This window comes from Pogona vitticeps, chromosome 1 (assembly GCF_051106095.1).
Source record: "Pogona vitticeps strain Pit_001003342236 chromosome 1, PviZW2.1, whole genome shotgun sequence".
In the NCBI taxonomy this organism is placed as follows: domain Eukaryota; kingdom Metazoa; phylum Chordata; class Lepidosauria; order Squamata; family Agamidae; genus Pogona; species Pogona vitticeps.
This window is the reverse complement of record NC_135783.1, coordinates 180,535,090-180,553,609: the sequence shown is the minus strand read 5'-3', so window position 1 is coordinate 180,553,609 and position 18,520 is coordinate 180,535,090. Positions and strand designations below refer to the sequence as shown.

At 38.9% G+C, this 18,520-nt stretch overlaps 1 protein-coding gene across 2 annotated transcripts in view; it reads left to right on the top strand.

Annotated features, from left to right (window-relative positions):
- PARD3B (par-3 family cell polarity regulator beta) overlaps positions 1-18,520 on the top strand; it is a 621,722-nt gene that overhangs the window by 230,210 nt on the left and 372,992 nt on the right. For both annotated transcript variants that reach the window (XM_072978456.2, XM_072978451.2), the window contains exons 11-12: positions 369-554; positions 11,943-12,116. In XM_072978456.2, coding sequence (XP_072834557.2) covers positions 369-554; positions 11,943-12,116 — 360 coding nt within the window. The remainder of the gene's footprint in view (positions 1-368; positions 555-11,942; positions 12,117-18,520) is intronic.

Here is an 18,520-nt window from a genome sequence, read left to right as displayed (position 1 = left end):
CTGTGATTGACTTGGAAAAAGCATTACCTACAGAGTGAGTGCTTCAGAGTCAGGTGACAAAGCAATGGTATTATGATTTTTTTCCTTCTCACTTCTTGCCTGTATATCACTTTTCTTTATGTAAACTATAAATAATGTTACAAAATATTTTAATATGTTTGCTTTTGTTTCAGACAGTCCTTCCATGCTAATTTCTACTCAAAATAGGTTGAAAAACAAAGAGTATGCCTTCTTTTGCTTGATATATGCTCGTTGGTTCTTAGATATGCGTTACATTTCCACAGCAGATCAAGGTGTCTGAGAAGCAAGCATCTAACAACTGTGCATTAATTCAGGTATTCTGCTTTTTTTTAAAATGTTGATCCTAGAAAGGAGAGCCCTACTGCAGTGTTCTTTCACTAGAGACTACCGAGCAATTGACCTTTGAGATCCCTCTGAATGACTCAGGTTCAGCTGGACTTGGTGTGAGCTTAAAGGGCAACAAATCTCGGGAGACAGGAGCTGACCTTGGGATTTTCATCAAATCCATCATCCACGGAGGTGCTGCTTATAAGGTATGGAGTACGGGAAAGACCTGGATAACATTTTAATGAAAACACTATTTTAGTCCTTGGGTGTAAAGTATGCTAACCAACTCCCAGACTTACATCCCTAGAGTTGTGACCATGTACACAAATATGTAAGAAACCCCTATTCTGGGTTGAATAGAAGGTCCGCCCACATTCTGTCTGACAAGCTAGTTCGATGCCTTATGGAGTCTCATAAGGAGACCTTGATTTCTGCCATATGTTATGGGTTCTCTTCCTAAGTGTCCTTCACCAGCAACTGCTAGCCTGGTCTGTACATATGAACTGTATATTATGCTGTTTTTTGAGGAGGCAGTTTTGCTGCCTGATGCCATTAAGCCATGCTAGGAATTACTCCAAGAAAAAGAAATGATTATAAGTATAATGAGTGTCCTTACCATTCTCTGTTTGTTCACATTCAGTTTTCTCTCCACTTTTCTGACTTGTCATCAAAGCCTTGGTTTTGAAAATACCAAACTTGGTCACCTCACTGCTACTCCATGGCTTCTACTGGAAGTGTTAGGAGAATGGTGGAGCAACATCTTCTGTCCTTGGAAGGGGTTTGATCCAGCAGAGGAATCTTGTTGGCAGAAGTGGAGGATGGTGATGGCCTATTGTTTTCCAGAATGGTGTCATATAATACCAGCCTATTATGGACAAAATGAATTAGCCTAAATCCAGTTCCTTGTCTCAACTGAAATAGATCCATTTAAACACCTATGTAAATTCCAGTAAATCACTGAGGTTCTCCCCCACCCCAAGACTAGGAATTGGGTTAAGATAATTGTTTTCTGTAAGTGGGTAAGGAAATGAAACTCAAGGATTGTATTTTGAGAGTGTATACTTTGTATATGAGTATTCAGAATCTTAACGAACAACTGAGCATTACACCCCATGTTGGGAGAGCTTCTCGGACCTCTTGAGAATAGTCTGTTTAACTGAATGTTGTTTAAGCTGATTGTTGCTGACTCTCAAAAGTTTCAGATGGTCCTTTCCCAGCACCGCCAGGAGATGCCAGGAAGTAAAGTTGGGAAACTTTAGGTATAAAACACATGCTGTGCTCCTAAGGCCCCAGCAGTGGGATTGACAATGCTGCCTTTTAATTTGTATCTTTTAATTTATATTACATTTTTATAAAATGATATAAGAAAGAAATACTTCCAGGAAAAACATTTCTCTATTTAATGTACTCTTAAGGAAAGACAAAAAAGGGAGCTCAAAAGAATGCATAAAATGAAAGTGTATTTTTGGCCTTAGTGGTACTGTATTTTTTTTTACCCATAGGAAAAAAAATAAGAAAAAAAGGGGGGGTAAATTAAAAGGTACAGTGGAACCTCTACTTAAGAACTTAATCGGTTTTGGAATGGTGTTCTCAAGTTGAAACGTTCTTAAGTTGAAGCAAAATTTCCCATAGGAATGGACTGAAAACCAATTAATCCGTTCTGGCTGTTTTTTTGTTATGTAGAGGTGCGTTCGTACATTGAAGCATTAGTTCCCATAGGAACTAATGCAAATTGGTTAATACGTACTCTACCACTAGGGGGAGAATTTTTTTTTAACCTAAGATGACCTAAGGTTAAAAAAAGAGCAGGAAAGGTTTTTTTTCCCTGTTCTTATCTTGGATTTCTGTTCTCAAGTAGAAGCAAAATTTAGCAAATGGAGCTGTTCTTAAGTTGGATTGTTCTTAAGTAGGGACGTTCTTAAGTAGAGACCCCACTGTATGAATAAAATGTAACATGGTTTTTTAAAAATACTAATTTGTTATAACATTCAAAATCTAGAATTTTCTCATTATGAACTGGTTACAGTTTTTTTAGGGAATGGTATAAATAATTAACTTCATTCTGTGAAACTGGAGTATGAAAAGTACCTTAGAAAATCACAGATGCTGGTAATACTCATATTTTTAGCATAGCTTGAAATTTTATGTTTTAATTAAGGGATTCACACTTTGCTTCATGTGGCAAACTCAACACAGTCTTGACTGCTAAGCCGCTGGGGCCTTTCCCTAATAATAGACTGCCATTTATCCAGTATTCTCTGTGCACTGTTTCTCTTTGTTTTCAGGGACAGCACAGCTGGACCCATAAACCAGCACAAAAACAAGGAAGGAAAACATTTCTTGGTTCTAGGAATAAACATTTGCCAAACCAGGAAGGGAAAAGAAAGTATATTCAGTTTGCACAATGAATTAAAAAACGGTTTGGCCAATTTTTTTATTGAATAATTAAAACAGTATTATGGGCAAAAGTGTATGACTTGGCAGGAGTTAGATCAGTTGCATAAAACTTAATTATTTCTGAGTGAAACAAATCAATAAAAGGAAAAGCTCCTGGGTTTTTCCATCATGTTGCAATGCAATTAATATGTTACACTTTTTTTAAAAAAATTGTAAGAACATTTGAGTATATGTAAGCATCTGAAAATTTACAAATCCTCTGCTGTTGATTTAAAATTATATTCACTTTTTCCTAAATGAATGTGATTTTTTTAAAGTGATCAATTTCTCTAAAAAAAATCCCTAGAGAACACTGTTTCATTCATGTATGCCCATTTATATCTTGGCCCTCTTTTGGATATATTAATCAACTGAATGGCCTGTATAGTGGCAGTGTTACCTTATTTTCCTTTAATAATGAAACTCCATCTTGGCTATTTATATAAAAATGAAACTACTGAGTTAATATCTGAATTTCAATTGTTACTATAAATGTTTATAGTTATCATTGTTTCTTTACCCTGTGGTCTGTTTCCGTCCAACCCCAAATCAAAGTGGCATTTTGGAACTGGTAGCTGATATTATAAATTCAGCTTTGCGGGTGAATGTTTTTGGACTCCAGGAGCCTGCAGCCATCATGTAACATACCAGTATTGAGTATGAGTTTTGTCCTCAATCCCTGCTGAACCATGAATCTCAGCAATTTGCCAGTATCATGTCCATAACAAAGCAGCACAACTCTTTCAACAGGAGAGCCCCTGGGATGATGCCTTCAAACAGATTTAGGTGTGTGTGCACACTCACACCTCTCAAACTCTTGGGTATGAACACACTTCTCACTCAGATGTAGTTCACTAGGCAGTGTCTAAACTGGGAGATCTCACGCTTATCTGATTTTGGGATGTGAACTTTCTAAGTCTCAAAAGGGAATGGAATCTTGTAATTTGCTCATTACTTTCTACTTGGATGAGTGTGCATGAAGGGTAGCACAAAAAAGAAGAGATTTGAAAACCGGAAACTTTTTCCAGATCTTTTTCTAAGTATTCACAAAACTGGGGAGAGGTAACACAAAATCTCTGGAGGAGCAACACAGTGTTTGTCCATGGGGAAATCACTCCCCAGGTAGAAAAGGTTGTGTTATTCAGGAAACATTCTCCTCCGAAATCATTCAGACCAAATATAATTATCTAACAGTCTATCTGCCCACTTATCTGTGTTTTGTGCTGCAAAGCATTAATGTCTGTTCTATGTACATCAGCTAGATATATGTGATTTTTACAAATATATGCATTAATATGTAAATATCCACATGAATACTCACATTTTTCTGTTGGTCTATACAGACATATATATTAGATAGTGCTTTTCAGCATCATAGTTAGAGACACTGTGATTGTAGTAATAAACTTCATGCTGCCTTTAATAGCAGTTGTTGCTATGACATTTTAAAAATAAAATTCAATTTATTAAAATTAGAGCAAAGAAATTATAAGCATAGCAAAGGAGAAGATAAAGCACATGGATGGTCATGCAGGACAATGGATTACATAGGTTGTCTAGTTCAAACGTGATTCAAAGGATAACACTTGCAAGGTGTAATTAAAGTGACCACGTTTAACTGCAGTCTAATTAGGAAAAAATTAGTTCATTTAATTCAAACATCATCTTGGTCAGTAAAGATTTCAGAATTCCATGTGATGGATGGGAGGTTCATGGGTCTGAAAATTTTTGTTTGAACATAAAATAAATGGAAGCCATGTTGGGGGGGGATGTTTTTTCCTCCCTCTCCTTAGGTTTTTTTTTTTTATTGGTGATGCTAGTTTTTCTACAAAGATAATGTTCCCTACTTGGTTTGTGCAACTGCATATGCATAGCCCAATCAGCTCCTTTCACCTCTGAGCAATTTCCAAATGTGCTGCACCAAACATGAATGAAAATAACATTTTACGTAACAGATTTCCATTTTCTTCTAATAATAATGTTGCTAGATCTAATTCTCCTCTTAGCTTAATATTTTTTATTGTTTGTTTTAGATAGTACATTCATTACGTTGTTTTATAAGGTAAGAATTTCTAGACAATTGTACCACTTGTAAAGGCACGAGGAAACTGTATCATCTTTATTGCTAGGTTCCTTCCAACACGTGGCATTTCTTATCACATCTTGCTAACCTGCTTAGGTGCATATGCCAGCAATGTGCTACCTTTAAATTATATTCCCAGTTTTAAATGGGGGGGGGGGGGGAAATACAGTCGCTTTTGTGGTCTTGTTCATGTGTTCTTTAAGTAAATTCTATTTCTTCCCATAAATGTACAAGCTGTTGGCTGAAGTATGAACATTTAAGTGAATTGAAGTTCACTGAAACAGTAGTGGAAGCCTATTGTTGTTTGTATTAGGTTTGTTTGCTTGGTGTATCTAATTGCAACTTGTGAAAGGTTAATAGGTTGCATCTCAGTTGTGCAGTAGGGTGTATGACCAGATAGTGAGAAGCACTGCAGAACTTTATCCATTAGTCACAACTAGCTGTGACAAATGACACACACTTCTATGGGGATACCAACCAGTTTCCGGAGAATAACATATAAAAACCTCATCTTTTTAAACCTTATCTTTGTTCCAATGCAAACCAAAGAAAGGAACATGTGAGGATCAAAACATTTGCAACTCCAACAATTTTCTGAGAGAAGGGTTGTATTTTCTGACAGAATTGCAAGGGTGCCAATATTTTTGGCCATGGCTTTATATTTACAGGTGCCTTGCAGTAATGGGAGAGGAGAGAAGTATGGTTGTGAAGTTGGTCAAATAAATAAATTTCAGAAATGCCTTTGGGATAATACGTAGGAAAGAGGTCAATGCTAAAGCAAATTCAGGGTGTTTTTTTTCTGCTGTTAATATTTAACTAAAAATATTGATCTTAGTTCTAAAAGAGAACTTGAGTACTTTGTAAAATGGCTACGTAGATCCTTAGCAACTGTAGGAAATGGCACTAAATCTCATTTTTTTGAAGCAGGTGCTCACAATATTGCCAGCTAGCAGGTCTCCTGAACTTGTGGACTTCAACCCTTTTAGGGACGTTCATTTCAAATTAAAGACTCTTCTGCAGGCCATACCCTTCAGGGCATAAATGGGTATCTCCTTGTTGCTTTCATAGTTCAGCTCTGGAGTGGGTGAATATGAAAATTCTATCTAGGTTGTGCAGGTTGGAGCCTGCTCTGAGGATACTTCACTGCAAGTTTGTTTTTTTAATCACTATTAGGTCCAGGTGGGATCTCTGAACTTATAGGAGTGAAATCCTTGACCACCAGTAAATCCAGTTAAGCTAAATAGGCGCAAAAGCTGCACTGGAGCTTAAGCAAATTACGAGAAACAATATTTTAGATTAACTGACCACACTTTAAAAGGTAAAATTAATTGTCAAGCGTAAGAGATGACCTGCATATTGAGAAATCCAAACTTTGACCAACAAACTGAATAAGGAAAAATAAAATTAAACTCCTTCATTTTGTAATCCTGGTTTCACTGTAACTCTCCTGGCTTGTTAAATTGGTTTCCATTGTTGTTTTTAGCCAGGAAGCCATGGCTTGACCACAGTTTACAAACCAGAATATGAAACCAGGGTCTTACAGGGAGGATGTGGGGTCAAGATGCAGCAGCTGGTTCATAGCCTCAGATTGTTATGTCTCAGTAAGGCTACAACTTGTAGAGCCAGCCAGGTGTAATTTATACAGCAAACACTTCAAGCTGTGTATATTTTAGAAGATCTTAAAGCTAAAGAAGCAGCTACAGCTAAATATTAATAAAAGAATTGAGATTCGAATATAATAGTTGGAAAACTTTTCAAAATCTTCATTAAAGCTCACAACTAACCACTTGAAAACACTTTTCATTTTGGTAAGGATATTTTAAAATACAAACATGGTTAGTACACTGTTATCTGTTTTACACAGATAATGTAGGGATAAACAATCCTGCCAGTTAGAGTTCACTTCCCCTATTAGGTGGATTCTTCTTAGAATGTACAGTACTTTGTATGACTTTGGCCTTGGGTTGTTGTTTTTTTACTGTGTATCCCACTGTTTATTTGATTCTGTCACGTCTAACACCCGGTAGAGAAATATTTAGGGGGGAAAAGGAAGTGAAATTGTACAGTTAAAAAGGAAAACAGCAAACATCTAGGCGGAAATGGCACCGTATATCTTACTGTGAAAACACAGTAGAATCACAATAGAGATAAAATTGTATAGTATTCCTAGATGCCTATGTGTACAGTTTTCAATATACTTTCATGTACGTATTGACTAGCTTCACTGTCATACTATGTTTCTGATAACACTTTTGGCTTATAACAATTACAGCAAATTTGATGGCATATTTTCATAAAGCTTTTCGACAGAAGTAGATCTTAAAAATGAATGGTTGATGATTAGTGAAAATATAAAATTCTTTAGAACTCTCTAAAATTGTAGCCAGGAGTGAAATGCCTTTTGTGTGTGAACAGTGTTCTCTAGATTAGATTGGTGTGTTTTACTGTAAGTCAGCAGTTACCTCTTGTTATATTAATTTGGTTTATTTTCTAATTCTGTTAAAATCCCATTGTTTCCCACCCTATAGATTCTGTGTTACTGCTTACGGTTTTGTCTACTATTGTTATTACAGCTTTAATAAGTATTTTTAAGGGGAAATGGCCATGTATGTTTAAACATGACCATTATGTAACAGGAATACACTGAATGCTATTAAAATATACATATTATGGACCACTAAGATATACGAGAGATGTAAGCTGGTCTGACAAGTGCTTATAGAAAACTCTTAATGAGTTTATGATTGAATCAAATTCAGTGTAAGCAGGCTAATGGTTTTTCAATGCCAGTTCCTTTTTGGTAAGTCTTTTTTCACTGCAGACCCTTTCAGCCCATATTAGGTTGCCTCAGGTTTATGGCAACAGCATGAATAATTTCAACTCAGATGTCTCTCAGATAAGAGGGATCATTTCCTTAATAAGAAGTACTACAGTGCCTTTATGTTAGAGGAAAATATAATATACTGTAGGCATGGATGAATCAGTGGCAGATGCTAAATTTTAAAATGAGTAGCAGCTTGAAGCTCTTGTTTTTGCAATACGTTGCCTCTCTTGTTTCTGTTCCTTTTCCTAACAATGCTGAGAGCACCTAGGGCTTAAGCCCCCGGGGCTTCGGAGCAATGAAACAAGTATATTCAGGTTGCCAGCTCTGGATGAGAGGTGCTTGGCAGTTTGCCGTGCTTCTGCCATCCATCTACAGTGTACTCTTGCCTCCAGCAAAAAAAAAAAAAATCTAGTGGATGTTCTGCTTGTTATGACACTAACTACAGTGTGAAGAGTATTATTAGGAGGGTTATAGCAAATTCTGTTAGATGTTCATTATTTTGAACCACTAGTCCTCTGTTTACAGGGAAGTCATTTTTTTCCACAATGGTGCATAACTTTATACTTTTTCACATGCTGTTCTCCCCATGCCCTTTGACGTTCAGTATTCTCTGCTTAATTCGCATAAGTAACAGCATTTAGCACTGATAAAGATAGTGACTCCATCTAACCCTGGACCTTTTCCAGTCATTATTGAATATGCAAACGTGTTCAGTGATGATTGATTACCATGACCTTGAGGAATCTCTTATAAAAGTAAGAAGAGTAAAGTATGTGGTCCACATTTGGGTTCAAGTGCTGCAGTTGGATGGGGGCTAATTTGCATGCTACAATAGCTTCACTAGCTGCTGGTCCATTTTTGGACTAACTGAAAGGGCCAGGTATGACTTATAAAGTTGTCTATTGCTTAGGCCCAGGCTGTCTGGAGGGCCACCTGTTTATATGAGCCCCGTTAGTTATTAGTATACTGTATCTGGATGATACCTTTCTCTCTGATCTACTGCCCTCACAAGTATGATGGCTGTTCTCAGCTTGTTAAACTCCCATCCAGAGGAATGTAAGCTGGCCTTTGCTAGTCTCGCTTTCCTTCCCTAGGGGGGTAAAGACCTTTATCTTCAGACAAGCTTTTGGCCTATGGTCAGACTACAAAGAAATGAACTTTTATCAGGGGACAATGTTCTTCTTCATAATTATTTTCTATTAATAGTTGTTGGATTTGCTCTTGTTTTGAAATTGTACTAGGTTTAATTTTAATTAAATGCTGTTATGTAGAGTGTCATTTATTTATTTAAAATATCTGTGCCCTATCTGTTTTATTTATTCAAAGCAGCCATTCTCAAGATAGGCCAATGGTCCCCTGGGAGGTCCTGACACATTTGAAAATTGAGGAGGAGGGGCATAGTTTATATTTCCTTTACATGTTGTTAATGGCTATGGTCAAAACCCATTGAGAACGGCTGTTTTAAAGTGTCCATAACCTCTGTCTGTGTGTAATTGCAGTTTTTGATACTTCAGTCTGTGTACCTACTATGATTTCCCTACTATTTTGTAAGCTGACTTGGGTTTCGGAATTGAAAGAAAGACAGGGTATAAATGAATATATTATATGAGAGATTATGTAATAATTTTCCCAAGAACCAATTCCAAGAAATATTAGTTAGCCAAAAGAAGATGTTAAAACCTCAAACAGCCTCATTTCATCAGATGCCTAGGAGCAGGGAGATTGATGTCTTACTCAGACACTGAAAAGAAGGCAATATTAAGGCCAGGCAAACCTCCTAGGGAAGAGGTTTTCATGGCCTTTATGCTGATATAAAGGCCTTTATCTCATAATTACCCATAAATGATACTTGGAGGAAGCCTCAGATAACAGGTAAATGCATGGCTGGACTGATACTTGATCAGGTGTTGAGATTCCAGTCTATCCAAGGTTTAAGGTGCACATTGCTGGTTTTCTTTCAGAAGGCAGTGGGGGTGGGGGTGACTTGGAAGGTTTGATGTGGGCTCAGAACACATCCCTTTGAAGATGGATAATGACTAGTTAATTCGCACAAGCTGATGAAGTGTTAGCATCAACGTTTCCTGTTAAGAAACAGCATACAATAAGTTGCCCTCTCCACCTCAGTGTGACATAGATTTTTTCCCCTCTGTTATTATTAGACTAGTCTCATTACAAGACAGATTGGACAGGTGCTCCAGGCACTTCATGGCTCCTTCCCGTAGCTCCAGTTTGGTTGCTGAGGCTTTTTCTGGCTCCTGACACAGGGAGAGGCCATGCCCTGACTGTCCAGAAAGTTACCTGTTGAGTTCAGGCATCACAATGTGTATGAGATCGTTGGTCATCTTCTACAAGCCAATGTGCCTGGAGTTCCCTAGCTTTCCATGCCCCTATTACTATAGTAGTTGGTCACAGTTGTCATTGCAGCTACCTTTACCTCTGTCTCCAGACTAAGAAATAGATAAAATGACCAATCCACCAACCATATGGAAAACTGAAAATGATACATGTTACTAGGAAGTCTGCCATCAGATATAGACACTAAGCAGAAATTTCTGGAAACTCTTAGGAATATGTCACAGGCAGCATGTGAAGCATCATATATGACGTGATCCCCCTACATAAGAAAGTAAGACTCCAGGGAGGGAAAGAAATAGTATCGATGTTCAGATAGCCCTTCAATATTTAACAGAACCATCATTCTTTGGAGGTGATAATCAGCTGAAAAATACAGCTGTACTGTAGCATCAGCAAGTGTCAGTGCTGACATAAAGCAAAGCAAAAGCAAAGCATGCTGCTTATATACCACCCCGTAGGGCTTAAAGCACACTCTGGGCAGTTTACAAATTAATTATGCAGGCTACACATTGCGGGCTCCCCAATGGGAACATCAGGTAGAGAAGGTATCAGAAAATGACAGAGTCAAGATCATGTGGGATTTCCGGATCCAAACCGATAGACACCTTGAACATAACACACCAGACATAATAGTAATAGAATGAAGAAATGTCTGGATTACAGTGGTGCCTCGCTTAGCGATCGCTCCGTTGAGCGATGAATTCGCATAGCGAGGGGGTCCGGGCCATTGCTGGAGCGTTCGCTCAGCGATGGCCCCTATGGCGTTTTTTCGCTGTGCGACGATCGCTAAGCGATTCGCTTAGCGATTTTCGCACAACGAAGCGGGGGAGAACAGCTGATCGGCGGTTCCAAAATGGCCACCGCAACTTTTCCTGCCGCTAAGCGAGGGCGCGAAAATGGCCGCCCCTATGGAGAAGCTTCGCTCAACGGTAAGTTTAGGGCCCATTGGAACACATTAAACCAAGTTTAATGCATTTTAATGGGGTTTTTTGTTCCGTTGAGCGATGTTTCCCATAGCGAGGGTTAATCCGGAATGGATTAACCTCGCTATGCGAGGCACCACTGTATTGACATTGCAATTCCAGGGGATGCCAAAGTTGAAAATAAAGAATTGGAAAAACTAAGTACAGAAACCTGGCATTCAAAACATTTCACCTCTGGAAGAAACACACTTCAGTGGTCCCCATAGTCATAGGGAACAATATTAAGAAACTTCACACAGAACTATAAGCAATTGCAGATCTCAGAAATCATACCATCAGAGCTTCAAAAACCGGTAGTATTAGGAACAGCATACATACTGTGCTGATAATTAACTGGTACTTAGATTGTTGGTTAAAATTTGTATCTGTTATATTATACCAGTCAGTGTTTTTATAATTTTGATTGTGCCTGCTGGTTTTTAAATCATCATCATCATCATCATCAGTACCAGAAATGTTTCTTTTAAATGAAGCAACACAGTAACAGATGGTTTGTGGTTGACAGTTCTTTATGGTACAGTCATGGCAAACTAACAACTTTAGTTTTTTTCTGGACAAATGGTATAGATCATGTTTTGGAATTCCTTGATTCTTATTGCAAGAACAATTCACTGAAAAAAGGCTATCAGATTTTCTTATGTTAAGATTAGTTCCTAAAATGAACATTGTTTACCTAACAAATGTACCATATGTGTAATACGATCTCCCAACCTTGAAGGAGGAGGAGGAGGATAGTGGTGAATAACAAATGATAATGACGTATATAATATGTTTAACTGTTTGTGCTTTCAGCGATTATGTGGAAAATTTTGTCTGTTTAATTATATTTGAAAGATACATACAACATCTTACTATTTGATTTTTTTTCTTTCTTTCTTTAACTTTCACGATATTTAACCATCTTATTTTGTAGGATGGCCGACTGCGAATCAATGACCAGCTTATTGCAGTGAATGGGGAGTCTCTGCTTGGAAAATCAAACCATGAAGCTATGGAGACCTTGAGGCGTTCTATGTCTATGGAAGGAAACATTCGTGGAATGATCCAGCTTGTGGTTCTCAGAAGGCTAGATAGGCAGACTGAAGTGGTATGATAAGTTTTTGTCCTCATTTATTTCCAAGAGTTGCGTAGATCATTGTATTGCAGTTACTTTATAGAGAGGAACTGTCATTGAAGTGGATGTAGCTGATTTTGCTACTTTTTCATTATGAACATTCATTTGTAACATAACAAAATATAATGTAGCTTTGCATCATGTTCTTAATACAACAATAGTCAATTACCAGTAGCTGACTGGATAGCTCAGTGAGTTAGGTATCTGGCGGGGGAGTTCACTTCCTCACTGTGCATTCCACAAAAGCCAACCTATGTGGCTTTGGGCAAGCTGCACAGTCTCGGGATTTTCTCAAAAGAAGGGAACTACTTCTTCTGAATAGTTTCCACTTAGAAAACCCCCCAAAAAGGTGTCATAAGTCAGAACTGACTTAACAGCATTCAATTGTTATCAGTTACAAATAATGACATTGGTTGGAGACATTTAAACCCCAATCTGTTTGATGCTTTAACTGTGGTTTTTCTAAACAAGCCAAGATCTAGCTAATGGACAACCAGAAAACTGTTTTTTTTTCTTACCACTCCCTGCAAATACCTGTTATCCCATATAGTTTTTGTGGCAGATGGGCACTAGCACAGCATATCACCAGTTCTCTTACCTTCCCCTGTGTTAACATCTTTGATCGCTCTTGACATGGCCCATGCCAAGCTTAGTCCTAAAGCTTACTTCCAATTCTGTATTCCTGGGCATACTTATTCCCTTGGTTAGTTGGTCAGTTAGTTGGTTGGTTCATTCATTCATCCATTTGATTTATATACCAGCCCGTCAGTGCAATCTATATGGCAGCAAAACTTGCAAGTCAAAATATGATTAAAACAGAAACTGAAGTATTATATCTACCTGATCCAATGCAGGGATGCAAAGAGCTTGGTCCCATGGGTCCAGCAGATAGGCAGGTCCAGCAGAGTCTCCTCCTAGATCCAAGGTGTGGGTCCCTGGAGAGGCTGAGTAGGAAGGTTGGATTAGGGAGAAAGAGAGCCCTCCTTCATTGGAAACAGAAAGGGATCAGGAACCAAAATTTTGGGAAAGGCTTGAGGGGAGAAAGCTTCTTCTCTCAGGGTGCAGTGGTTCTTTTGTTCCTTTGACACCCCTAAAGTTTCCTGCTTTATGATTGGTGGTGACAGTGAACACCAAATCTCTGTATGACTTCTCCGATATAGATGTTAAAGAACATTGGGGAGATGGTCAACCCATGTGGATCCCCCATAGTGGAGACAGCATTCCCAAGCTGTATGATCCAGGATCAGTTATCAAGAAAGGACTGGGATCACCGAAGTACGGAGCCCCCAATCCCTAAATTCAATAACGGTCCAAGAAAGATACCATGATTGATGGTATAAAAGGCTGCAGAAAGATCCCTGAGGACCAGAAGGTTTATACTACCCTTGTCTGCTCCCCTTAGGAGATTGTTTTGCAGGGTAACCTATGCTGTTTCAGTACCATATCACAGTTTACGTTGCTACTGAACTAAACCATCAGTTTCTTCCAAGAACACCTGGTCAGCTACCACCCTATTGATCAGCTTGTGCAAGAAAGGAAAATTTGAGACAGGCTATAATTGTTCGAATCATCTATGGTGAAATTAGTTTTCTTAGGAACGGGCCTTATTACACCTTCTTTTAAACAAGAGGAGACGAGGGCTTCCTGGAGATGAATGCTGATGACATGAGTGGCCCATTGAAGCATTTTGTCCTTGGCATATTTTAATAGCCAAGAGGGGCAAGGATCTAAGTAGCTTTACAGCATACAAGTGCCTTCTCTACATCCTCAAGTCTTACTAACTGAAACTGATCCAATAAAATCTGATTAGACAGTGCATTTGGCCATCTCAGTCTGATTTACTGGCATAAGTAAGGGGTCAAGGTCCAAAAGGATGCATTCAGTGTTGATCTCAAATGGGTTGCCAGTTGGTTGCAGTTCTTAAACAGGAAGGCTAACCAAATCAGCCAGAAAACTCCTGAGGACATCCTGGAAACCAATTAGATCCAACAGTGTTCAGGGGCAGGCTGTTCTAATAGGGCTATCTACCCTGCCATACAAATCTCAGCAGGCAATGATCTGACCATGACAAGGTGGAAAACTAAAGGTTTACCACCTTCAGATCATCTTCTCTCTGCCCAGATGTGAACAGCAGGTCCAAGGTATATCCTGCCACATTTGTAGGACCTGTAACATGTTGGGACAGGCCCGTGGATGCCGTGGAATCCATGAACTCCAAAGCTGCCATGGCAACCTCTGTCTCCCATATGGATATAAAATCCCCCAGAAGTAAAAGTCCCAAGGCCCTCAACAACTCACTGGAGACATTATCTGTCATTATGACTTATTTCTTACACACCTTTCTTCTCAAGCAGCCTGAACATCCAGTTGTAACCCTTCTGCCTGCAATCTGTTAGGATTTTAATGAAATTTCCCAGCACCCAATTAGAGAAAAGAAGTATGATAAAATTTCCCACTCAAGCCACCTGAATACTGACTCAAATATATCCCATCACCATATTGTCAAGAAACCCAGATGGCTCCTACTGTTTCTGGAAAAAAAGAAACTGTTCTGTGAATTAGCACCAAACTCTTGGGCTGAAAACTAGATAAGCAGCTCTTTTCATGGAGATCTTTGTATCTACAAAATCTAGCTTCCCTTCCACGCCTAAATGAAATTAGACATGTTCAGTTTCAAATTAAATGATTATCATTCCTTATGTTGTCCTTCATAACTAGTACTCACTCATTAAAAACACACTTCTAGGTTCATCTTAAAAAGTTGTTGGTTTATCAAGGACAACAACAACAACTAGTAAAGTTTTCTACTTAGGCTGTAGCAGGGGTTTAAAGGGTAACGCATGAAGTGGTCAGTTAGGGTAATTGTTCTTACATGTTTACACTAAGTGCAGTGTTAAGTTCCATGAGCAACTTAGAAGTAGTTGTTCCAAATGAATTGGCCCAAAGGACCTTTAACTGGTTGGATATCTCAGTAGTGTAGGCATCTGGGTGTAGTGCCAGAGGCTGGGCATTTGATTCCTCGCCCAGAAAAATGTAATGCAACTTTCATTTTGGGCATCTGGGTGTAGAGCCAGAGGCTGGGCATTTGATTCCTCACCTAGAAAATGTAACACAACTTTCATTTTGAGTTTCATTGTCTAAAGGCTTTCTCCCCAGGCAGCCTGGCCCTTTGGTAATACTTGAAACTTAGTCTATTGCCACCCTTGGAATAATTAGAATGTTATGTGCTAAGTCAACAAACCAACACCACTTCACTAGACAGACAAAAGATGCTTTCACAAAGACAAGCCACCATTTATGTCCATGACGAACGGACGGATGGACAGACAGACAGACAGCTGGATGGATGGAAGGGTGGGTGGATGGGTGGGTGGGTGGATTAAGGAACACTTTCTGATTACAGAACTGTGGTGCACAAGATGAAGGCAACAATGTACAGGTGTGGAAGGAATCCAGAGCTACCCACCCAGAAGAACATAGCTATTGCATGTTTGACTCTGCTCCTTTTATCTTCATGATGAAAGGAAGTTTGCATCTCGTACAATTCATCGCTGTCTGCTGTAATGCACATTTGGTTATTTGGCTATCCAGATAGAAACAAATACAAACTCTTCATGCAGAAATGTGTATGTATTCCGTTATGTTTTGTGCCATGAAGTTGGAACTGACTTATATTGATCTTAACAGGGCTTTCAAGGTAGCTGAGATATTTGAGAAATGGTTTTACCAGTTCCGCTTCCCCAGTGAGCCACCATGGCTGAGTTGAGGTTTGAACTCCAGCCTTCTGAGTCTCAGTCCATCACTCTATCCACTATACCACACTGTGTGTATGCATTCCTATACAATGGTGCCTCACTTAACGATTGCCCCGCATTATGACGAATCCGCTTTACGACGATCTTTTTGTGATTGCAATTGTGATTGCAAAACAATGGTCTATATGGGGGAATTTCGCTTTGTGATGATTGGTTCCCTGCTTCAGGAACTGATTCTTCACAAAGCGATGTTTTTCTAACAGCTGAACTGCTCTCCTCCCTGCTGTGTCCCAGCTTGATATAGCAGAATATGTTTAAAATCCATTATTTTTTTTATTGACTGGGACCCTAAGGGAAACTTTTCATGACAGCTCTGTTTCACTGTCTGAATACTCTAATTAGACAGCATACTGATCAGTTGTTGAACTATTGATTCTGTTGCTTATCAAAGAAGTTAAAAAAGTAGATTCTTTCTCTCCCTCCTGTTGCTGTTAATTTAAAGCTGCATTTCCCACTAGATAGCTGTGTTTAGCAATTGAGTGCCCCTTGAATTATTCAGGCTCATATAAGAGTATAAAAGATGTGTGGTAATTTGTAAAAGAAGGAAGCCTCTGTTGCAGTTTCTTATTAATAAAGCAAAGTTTGGAGTACCCGTTGTACAGTGGGTTTACCACTGATGTCCCATTGCAACTGGGACTTGTAGTGACACACTGAAGTGGATTCCCCACCATCACCTGCTCCCCATAGAACCAAAGGGAATGCTGTAAAGAGCTAGCCTGAAACAGAAACTTTGCTTTCATGCTGTTGCATTAGAAGAGGAGGATGAGCAGGGGGGAGAAGGGGAAGGAAAGAGGGCCTCTCCACTCACTCCCAGCCTTTTCCTCCCAGGTCTTTCTCCTTCTGTGCTGTTAGTGTTGGAAGGGTCAGGTTTGGGCTTGACAGTCTTCTTCCTTTTATTACTGTGTATCTGATGTTGGAAGGTGTCGCGTCAGGAGATTGGAAAAGAAAACTGATGTGATCTTTCTTTTTCTTTTTTGCAACAAGATGGTTCTCATTTCACTGTCTCTTCTTCTGTCCCTCCCTCCTTCCAAGTGTGATTCAAGAAATTTTGGTGCATGAGGCAAACTGGAAAAGGGTGCCTCCCAATGTGTAGTCTTACACTCTCCCTACCAGGAATCTGAACAGCCACAGTTTATGTAGGCTGTTTCCAGAGATTCCTCTACCACCAGAGCAGAAAGGGGGCAAAGGAGCAAGAGGATATGTTGCATCAATGGTATCTGCCCAGATGACATTTAAACTGCTGGATAAAGTTCTGCAAGTCTTGTCTGAACATTTTTTTATCTCTCTTAATCTTACTAATCCAGTGTTCTTGATATTCATATTGACTCATTTTCCAAATCAGCACTTTATCATGCAGTTAATTTTCCTCTAGCAGTCCCATCCATTCTGCTGGTCAAATGTATACATGCTTGTTTTTCTGATGCTGTGTTGTCTTCACCTTTGCTTGTATTTTTTTCCTTTTTCACATCATTGGTGAATTAAGTTTAACACTCCATATCTCCTCGCTTTGTTTCCAACCCTTTTCAGTTACTTTATTTTTTTAAAATCATGTTAATTTCCTCTACTTCTCTTTTCCATAACTTTTTCAGTCTTTTGCTTTATTTGTTCTAGTCTTCCTCATTTCCATCTCCTTCCTTCATCTGTCTGTTCCTAACCGCAGTTGTCTCCTTATTTAGACCATTTTCATTCTTGTGTTACAACTTTTTACCATCTCCTGAGCAAACCTCATTCTGCCTGATTTTCTCCATCATGAATGCATGGTTTCCTCACCCATTTTGTAATATTCTTTTATCCTCTAGTCCAGTATTCTTTTTGTCCTCGGTGTTAGGTTTGCTAATTTTGTTGCTTCAGCCCTGTCCTTTGCTCATTTCTTTAGCTAGTTTTCAGGAAATGTTTTTGATTAAACTTTCTATTCTTCTTTCCTCCATTTCTTCTGGATGTGAACATTCCTTCCATTACCACTGTACCAGATCACCTTGCGTATTTTCTCATTACTTTTTTTAGCTTCAGTTCTTAACTGCATCACTTCTTTTCTCTATTCATGTAGACCCACTAGGAGTGTGCCTGGTGAAAATTGTCATATTTCCTCCCTTCAGGTTCTTTTTTACATGAAAGGGAGAGCCTCTTTCAGGTTTTCCACTTGTGTTTCCCCATTAATCTTTTCTGGTATTTCAAAGGCCTTGAAGAACCCTATGTTAAAAAAGTAGAGGCAAGGCAACAGAGAATACATCTACTCCAAAAGCAGGCAAGTGTACATGAGAAAGACGAATAATTATCAGACCTCTGCATGCAGGTACTAGCTTATGTTATCATATTTGAACCACATTATGAGATTAGTGCTACCTACCCAGCACAGAGACACCCACTTAGCAGAACAACTTCCAGCAAAACAACCTCAGTGCCCTAAGCTGTGTCCAACAAACAACAACCATTCACATACCTCAGTGGCAGACTGAAACAGTCAGATGTCCACCCACTGATCCCCCCCCTGAAAAAAGCCAACAAACAGTTCCAAAGAATCCTACCAAAACGTATAACATTAAAAGAATAAATACACTATAA